This window comes from Microtus ochrogaster, chromosome 1, assembly GCF_000317375.1.
Source record: "Microtus ochrogaster isolate Prairie Vole_2 chromosome 1, MicOch1.0, whole genome shotgun sequence".
Classification (NCBI taxonomy): Eukaryota; Metazoa; Chordata; class Mammalia; order Rodentia; family Cricetidae; genus Microtus; species Microtus ochrogaster.
The window spans coordinates 109,413,302-109,422,198 of record NC_022009.1 but is presented as its reverse complement, the minus strand read 5'-3'; the positions used below and the strand labels follow the sequence as shown (position 1 = coordinate 109,422,198).

Genomic DNA, 8,897 nt, shown 5'->3' with positions numbered 1-8,897 from the left:
TATTGTTCGGGAGTTGTAAATGCACCTAACTGAATCAGTCTCCAAGCTAATTCATAAAAAAAAAAAATCACTCTAAAAAATGAAGCACAGAGATTTTACCCCAAACCAACAGTGAGATCTGTGGGTTGACATCTCTTGACCTTCTGCTGGACTTTGGGTGTGGGTCTTCAAATACAGGGCAACATCATCCTCTCTTTATATTGCCCCATGATAGCTACATTTACATGGCTAACAGTTAAATCATATCAGTTCATGTAGATTAATGACAGAAAATTTATTTGCATGAACTTGATATGGATGATCAAACACCACACAAAAGGAAAAACAACAGGAAGTATGCCTAAACAAGCTAACTAAATGCAAAAACGAAGAACCCAAGCCTCAAGATTTTCCTAGGGTGTAAAAGAATAATGCTTAAATAAAATCTAAATATCTTATGATTCCATCTAAAAAAATGTAAAACTTAAAACTAGACATATTTTAGTATTAACATATGAAAATTCAATACAAATTTCTGTAGTTCTTTTTGTGAATGGCATTTAATAAATTTTAGCTTCTAAGGTGGATATCTAAGTATAATATGTAATTATATATATATATATTATGCATATCATCACACAATGTAGATGTCAGTATCTATATCAGTGTTTCTCAAGTCTTCTAACATTGTGACCCTTGAATATAGTTTCTCATATTGTGGTGACCCCAACCATAAAATTATTTTTGTTGCTACTTCATAACTGTACTTTTGCTACTGTTATGAATAACAATGCAAATATCTGCTTTGCAGAATAGTCTTGGGTGACAGATACTACTTTGCAGCTGATAGTAAAAGGGAAAGAAAGGTTGCTTTTAAGTATTAAGAACCTACCCAACAAGCATTGGTCCTGACACTGTAGTGAACACTGCATCCACAGAAAATGTCGCATGATGAATGAGTTCATTTTACCCCTGCTTACCAATGCCATTGCAAATCTATTCTTAGCTATGTAACAATCGCACACTTTTTGCTTGGTATCTGTATTTGCAAAGTCATCAATAATTTTTCTCTTTTCTATTAAAAAAAAAACCTCCGCCTTTGATTTTTTTTCTGTTATCACAAATGAAAGAATCATCCATGTTTTCACACCTCTGAAAAGTTTAGCCTTACAGAATCTTACAAGATAATTCATCTTTGAAGACTAAGTTTGTCTTGTCAACTGAACGAGGAAAGTACAAAGAGCTGTTCCCTCTCGTTTATAGAACAGATCAATAAAATCCCAAATGCAGTAAGATTATTTGTTTTTCCTCTACTAGTTAGCTGTATCTGCTTTGTAGGACAAATTAGTTCACTAATTAAGGCTTTAGAATTTATCACCCTACTATGTAGTGATATTTCATGTGTATTTTAATAAATAAAGCTTGCTTGAAGACCAGAACACAAATCAACCACACTAGTCATCCATAGAGAACCAGCGTTGGTGGTGCACACCTTTAATGCCAGCACTAGGGAGGAATGTAAGGTGGAATGAGACAGGAACTCACTTTCTTTCAGTCTGAGGATTTCTTAGAGGTAAAAGCTCTCTAGTGATTTGGCTGCTTTGCTCTTCCGATCTTCAGGCTGAACCCCAACATCCGTCTCTGGGTTTTTATTATTCATGCTACGCCTACTATGCATTGATTTCTTTAAAGTAACAAAGTTTTCCTCTGTTGAATAGTAACCTTTTAGAACGAACTACAATTTGGATTTTCTTAGAAAGGGTAATACAGTATACTCTAAAAACATATTCTAAAATAAATATAACCTCTGATTTTGAATAGTTCAACAAAGTCAAATATTAGTAATCAAAATTAACAGTAAAGCATCACAAAATGAAGCCCGACATAAACATACTACTTCTCTTTGTCTTTTCCCTCTGCTGTCACGAGCAGGTTTTTATTAAGCCCTCTACCACTGTTACAGATATCTATCACACAGAAAAGTTTGCAACTATTTGAAGTGACATTTAAACTCAGAACAAAACATCAGAATGTTCTCTTATTGGGTAGATGAATTAAACTTTACAATAACCTTTCATTTTCTGTAAGGTAGAATTCTAGAGTCTTCCAGAAGCTCTACCATGGGTAGACAGATCAGAAGCCTACTACATTTCAGTCATTTCTCAGCTTCTATTCAGATTGCTTTCAAGTTTCCAGAATAAGGGATGTGCAAGAAAGTGGCCATAACAGCAACAAGGGGTGGGGCAAACATATTTTCATCAAAACATTTATTATTGTTATTATTATTGAGGCAAGGTGCAAAAGCAAGCAAACAACCTCAGTCTAGAACTCACTAAAATACATTTACTCAGGTCTCCTGCCCTCACCCAACTTCACTCTTCTAAGTGAAGTTACCCTCTCCCCCTCCTAAAAGGCATCTGTCAAAAAGCAACTTCTCTGGTTGCCATTGGATTTCAACTTTGCCCTTCTTTTAAGTCAGTGAAGACACAGATTTTTAAAAACAGAGTTTTGGGAACGTTCTTGGACATTAAGATCCACAATGAGCCAGGCCTCAATCCCAGCACTCAGAGAGTCAGGTATCTATTAGTTCAAGGCCAGCCTGGTCTACAAAGCAAAACGAAGGTGTTTAGCAGTTTTTGTAGTGTGTATTTTCTCAAAATGGAGAACAATATGACTTCGAATTAGATCAACTAACACCGCGGAGGAGACACACACCTGTGTGCACTGTGACCTGACTACTGAAATTCTCTCAACTTATTTTCAGAGTCCTTGCTGGGAAACAGAAGTCCTTGCCTTTTAATTTCAAAGGAATAAGCGATAAATATTTTTTTTTTTGTGGTTTCTCGAGACAGGGTTTCTCTGTGGTTTTGGAGCCTGTCCTGGAACTAGCTCTTGTAGACCAGGCTGGTCTCGAACTCACAGAGGTCCGCCTGCCTCTGCCTCCCGAGTGCTGGGATTAAAGGCGTGCGCCACCACCGCCCGGCAAGAGATAAATATTTTAAAGTGCTCCCTTAGCCAAAGGTATTAATCTTGTTTTATTTCACGGAGTAGGAATTGGATGTTGAATCTGACATAATAACTTTCTCAGAGTTGGCTTTTGATTTGGCTCTGAAGATCAGCCAGCAGTGTTCAGATACCTACGTGAAGTTAAAGAAAGCTCTACCCCCACACAACAGCCTAACAAGTTATTTTCAATGGTGTATGTCCTCTTCAGTAAACTTCTGTGGAGACAATTTTATCACCACAGCAGAAAGAAAAGCTTTCTGAAATGCAGATCTTAAGTCGGAGTGTCTGAACACCTAGGTAGAGCCGAGTGTGACACGCGTTATTGCTGGGGCTTAATCTTTGAGTCTCAAACCAGCAACATCATTGTCACCTGAAATATGAGCATCTACTCCAGGTCCACTGAAGAAAATAGGAAGCACCCATAGAGATTGTTTTAACCTGCGGGTGACTTTTATATGCAATTTAGTTTGAGAGCCTCAGGAACCGGTGACCCCTATTGTCTCAAATCACCAAAATGTTACCGTGGAGAGATCAAGTGCTTCGCTTACCAGTGCCATGGTAAGTGCCATCACCTATCAATCAACTAAAGGCCTTCAGATCATTCTTGTAGTCTGAACAAAAGACCACAATCAAGAATAGCATAGTCTTGATTTTTAGACCTGTAACATTTCCTAGAGAAAATTCCTATTAGCAGGCTTTCTGCCATTAAGCAAGTACTGGCAGACATTAGCATTTTAACACACAGTGGCCATCTCCAAATTCAATCTTGGTTTTCTTCACATTTATGGAGCAGGCTATTTTATGATAGATAAGGCATTTCCTATTTACTTCTCCAAACTCCTGCTCCATATAACTTTCCATTGTCTAGAAGGTAGAGTGATAACAAAAGGACCCAAACGCTAAGTAAAGAAGATACTTGGGATTCTCACCCAGTGGAAATATGCAGTATTCATGTTGTAGGAAGCCTCTCAAGACTATCTTCAAATAGACCTGGTTTCTCAGTGTGAGTCAGTGAACTACCTTAGCCATTAGGATGGAAACTGGTTACCTGAAGATCAAAGGTGAGACTTGAGCAGGCACCTTTAGGTTTCCTGAGGAGTTAACAAATGAACAAAAATAATGCTTTGACATGACAGAGAACTGGGCTGCCTGTCAGGGGCTCAAAGAAAAGCTGTTTCAACAAACAAATAAAACAAAACAAAAAACCAAACCCACACACCCAGTAGGGGTCAAGTTTAGAGGATTTCTCACTCCCTCAGGAAGCACTTCCCCCCCAATTTGTTTTGACAGGTGATTACATTACAACAAACCCCACCCTCCCTGACTCACTTCCTTAAGCTGTTAAACCAGCTCCCTTTCTCACTGAAACAAATGTTCTTGTCTCCACACCACCCTAGATGAGGTTCTCCAACGTTTCAAGAAAGGAAAAAGCCCTCCAAATTTCTATCTACCATGAATATCATAGGTGAAAGCCAAGCAACTCAGACCTTCATTTTCCTGCAGCAGCTTTAATTTTACAATCCAAAAGCATTTATTTTACAGTACTCAGTAGAAACATGGTTTTGTTTTATTTAAAAAAAAAAAACAACAAAAACTTGTCCTGTTTTTTGACCTCCACAAAACCCTCTGTGGAGGTGATTGGTGCACCAACAATCTATTTCACCATCCACCTTCGAATATTTTCTGTAAGGAGTACGCACATTTCCTATGAGCCATATACTTGGCAAAGCTTTTGCCCAAAGCCTTCCAAATAATGACAAATGAGGGTCACCAAACACATTTAAAAAAAACAAAAAAAAAAAAAAACAAAAACAAACCTTCCAACAGGGCTTGACACATCCTCAGGCTGTGCATCAACTTTAATCGACTTAAGCAACCACAATTATTCAAATGGAAGGATGCATTCTTGCAAAAACATAATTTTGAGTAGTTCCAATGTTTAGACGTAGAAACGAATGTGTTTGATACTCACGGAAGCATGAGGTCAGAGTTGGAAAATAAATAAAAGGCCAAGACAGGCCAAACTGTTCTCCCTCCCCACAGGAATAGCGAAATGCAACCTGGATGAAATCACTCCCTCCCCCGCAAAAAAAAAAAAAAAAAAAAAAAAATTAAGGCAAGAGATATTGATATCACTTTAAAGAAACCTGTGATCTCTTTTGGCTTCGTCAAAGAGTAAATTCCTCGGTTAATACTCTGCAGGCTTCAGCTTTGCCTCAGGAACCTACGCTATCACCTCTTACAGATAAGATTATTATACTAGAGAGCCCAAGGAAAATACACAGAGAAAGTAACAACGCACATGGCCTCCTTGCACTTTGCCTCCTACTTGTTAAAAGAAACAACGCTTGTGGTCAAATATGATACACAAACTAAAGAGAGCAAAAGAATCCTCTTTGTATGGTTTATTACTTCTTGTTTTGTTTTGAACCTAATGATTTGGTTCCAAATGAAATCTTCGAAGGGTTGAGATAGCGGCCAGCCTAGCACACTCCAAAGACTGCTGAGACACTGTGTGTGAGAAGCAAGTCAAGAACACTTCTGACTGAGGCGTGACATAAGCAGACAAAACCAAACCAGGACAAATAAAAAGCTATCCCCTATTCGCCTGGATGGATGTAACTTTCCCAGACCTTTGCTATAACAGTGAAGTTCATGGCTCATTGTTCAGCAGAACAGACTCAATACACTTCCTCCTCTGGGGAGTCAGATGGTATGTCTAGACCCTGATAATTTTTCTCCACTTTGAAATAAAAACTTGGAAACATTGTCATCCAGTTTGTCACTGAAATAATTCTATCTTCAAAATTCGACAAATAACTCTGGGCAGCCAGGTCCACCTCCACCTGACACCGTTACCATGGATACTGTACATCACTGAATATGAAACACAAAAACAAATAGTTTGGGGTTTCTTTAAAAATGACATTTGTATTAAAAGTCTTAAAATGAAGAGACAATGACCAAATGAGTGGAATTAAAAGTTACAATTTGTTAGAATTCTCTTGGTACATCACAATAAAATTCTGCTCTTTGCGTCTGGAGGACAACCTTAGACAAATGACAAGAGACACTCCAAATGCAACAGAAAAGGGAGCTAAAACCTGAAATCTGAGCAAAGTGAAGAAAGGAAGAAAAACACTCGAGACATGACCTTAACGTTAAGAAAGCTAAAAATTAAAGAAGCAATTGATGGACTAACAGGTCCCATTTGTCCTGGCTCTTTCAGGAAGATACTTAAAGTGGTTTTGGGGGCAGCAGAACAGCAGATTCTGGGATATGGTGGGAATTCACAGGTTGGCACCGGCTGGAACAGCTGAGTTTGAAGGCACTCTGCAGACACAGGGGTGCTGGGGGCCCTGAATCACATTTACGAAGTCTTTGTATTGTATTTTTAAAAGCTAGTCAGCAAAAATCTGTCACTGCCAACCACACACGCACACAAAAAGCTATACTTACACACACAATAGCACACACACACAACAGCACACACACACATAATAGCACACACAAAAATGTGCAGATCTTTTAACATTTTTTTCACAGCTGATTAAAAAAAAATACTACCATTCTCCCCCAGACTCCCCTTTGATACAGTAGGTAATCAAAATAGATTTTTTTTTTCCCACAAATATCAGCAGACACTTCCTGGCACCCCACACTGTATTGGCATCAGTGTTAACAGTCCCAGTTCACATGTGCAATACTTCAGATTGGATACACTGTAACAAGAACCCAACTTTGCATAGACATCCTCAGAATCGTAATCAGTCCCTGGGTTGCCCTTCCAAGCTGGCAGAAAAGGAACCCTTGGTCTTAATTTCCAAATAATCCTGGAAAACAAGGGGGAAAAAATTAAGTTTCTTCCCCTCCTCTGGCTCCTTCATATCGTTTTCTCAGACCTCCTTCCTTGTATTTAGAACTTGGAACTATGAACAGTTGGTTGGGGGAACCCTCCCCCACCGCCTCGTTCTTCCCCTCCACTTCCTCCACCTCCCCACCCCCATTTTCTTTTTCAGTCTTGAAACTTTTGCTTGCCGGTGTCAAGCAGCCAATACTGCGCCTTGATGGCTACTGAAACGGGAAAAATTATGCATGAACCGAAATCAATGAGGAACGTACACGCTGCAAAAAAAAGCCACATTTCCATCAGGGTCTTGGATGGTCAGGAACCGACACCCCCTCGGACCCTAGCTGAAGGCTGGGGATGCTGGCCACGCAAGTCAGCCAGGTTCCTCGGACATCCCGGCCAATACAAAGTCGTCTCCAATCTCAAAGCGAGAAGACAATCACATCAAGAGAATCGGGTGTGTTTGGCTTTGTGCACAGAGCGTGGCCAGCGCCCGGCGGCAGCCGGCGCCTCACAGGATCACGCAGGCCGAGCAGCAGCCCTCGTCGCCGTTGGGCTGTGCCGCGTAGTTCATCTGCCGAACGATCTCTGCGAACAGCTCATCCACTGAGGCTTTGTTTTTGGCGGATGTCTCCATGAAGGGGCAGCTCCACTCCTCGGCCAGGGCCTTGCCCTCGCCGTATGAGACCTCGCGCTCGCCCTCCAGGTCCACCTTGTTGCCCACCAGGATCATAGGTACGCGCTCGTACCGCTTCACGCGGATGATCTGGTCCCGCATGGGTTTGATGTCCTGGAAGCTCTGCTGGTTGACCAAGCTGTAGACAAGGATGAAACCCTGGCCATTCTTGATGTACAGGTCCCGCATGGATGCGAACTGCTCGGTGCCCGCCGTGTCCAGGATCTCCAGCACCGACGGCGACGAATCCACCTCAATCTCCTTGCGGTAGAAGTCCTCGATGGTCGGGTCGTACTTCTCGATGAAGGAACCTGTCACGAACTGCACAGTGAGCGCGGACTTGCCCACACCGCCCGAGCCCAGCACCACCACTTTGTACTCTCTCATGGCTCCGTCGGCGCCCTCGTCGCGCCTGCCGCGGCCCCGTCGGGGCTGCGCGCTGGGGAAGGCTGGGCTGGGCTGGTAGACTTCTCCTCTTCCTCCGTTCCGCAGGAAAAGCCCCGGCGAGAGCGGCCCGGGAGCGCGAGCTCACCGATCGGCTAGCAGAGCCCCGCGCCGGGCCGACCGGTGGCGGGGGTGCGTCCCTGGGGCGAGGGTCCCGGGCCCCGCAGCAGCCCTGGCAAGAGGACCCTGAGGACAATGCGCGCAGCCGGAGCAAGGCAACCGCTGGAGCTCCTCTCCACTGCAGCCCGAGAGGGCCGGGAGGCGGTGGCGGCTGGCTGCAGAGGCGGATGCTAATTGAGCGTCCGGCTGGGACACGCGTGGCATGTGTCCCCGCGGAACGTGCGCCCAGCTCCGCGGCCCATCGCTCGCTCGCTCGCTCTCTCGCTCTCTCTCCCGCAGCCTCCGCTGGGCGAGGGCTTCCTACTCGCCGCGCGCAGCCCGGCCCTCCCCCGCCCCGCCGAGCATGCCCAGTGAGCCGTCTGCCGCGCCCCGCCCGTGCTCCACTCCGGCTTTTCCGCAGCGTCGAGAGGAGGCGTGGCTAGAGGGTGTGGCGAACCTGGACTGGGCGTGGCGGCGCGAAGCTTGGAACCGGGCAATCCTGCCTGTGCATGTAGGTAGAAAGCTCCGGACCGAAGCTACCTCCTTTCGGGGAGCTGCGAGCCTCTCGTGGGAGCATCGGGCAGTTGCTGGCTATGACCTTTTCGCCACCTTGCGCTGTCAAAGGCGGATAGACACCAGTCGCCGAACCCCAATCGGTGCACGCTTCTCCTGGTCACACACTTGCATGACATTTGCAGGCCAAGGAAGGCAACAGAGAGCGTGCCCCCACTTGACCTAGTGTTCGCTTTCCTTGCGAAAAACTTGTCCCGAGTCACTGTCCGGATTTGGAGCTAGGGGTGGGAATTAATGGGGGCACCACAGCCTTCGGGGCAGGATTCGAGG

At 43.9% G+C, this 8,897-nt stretch overlaps 1 protein-coding gene across 1 annotated transcript; it reads right to left on the bottom strand.

The window, feature by feature from the left end:
• Positions 1 to 2,957: 2,957 nt before the first annotated feature.
• Rap2b (RAP2B, member of RAS oncogene family) lies at positions 2,958 to 8,548 on the bottom strand. The gene has a single exon (XM_026781164.1). It carries the CDS (start codon positions 7,896 to 7,898, stop codon positions 7,347 to 7,349), a length of 552 nt encoding a protein of 183 aa, XP_026636965.1. The 5' UTR covers positions 7,899 to 8,548; the 3' UTR covers positions 2,958 to 7,346.
• Between the last annotated feature and the right edge of the window lie 349 nt (positions 8,549 to 8,897).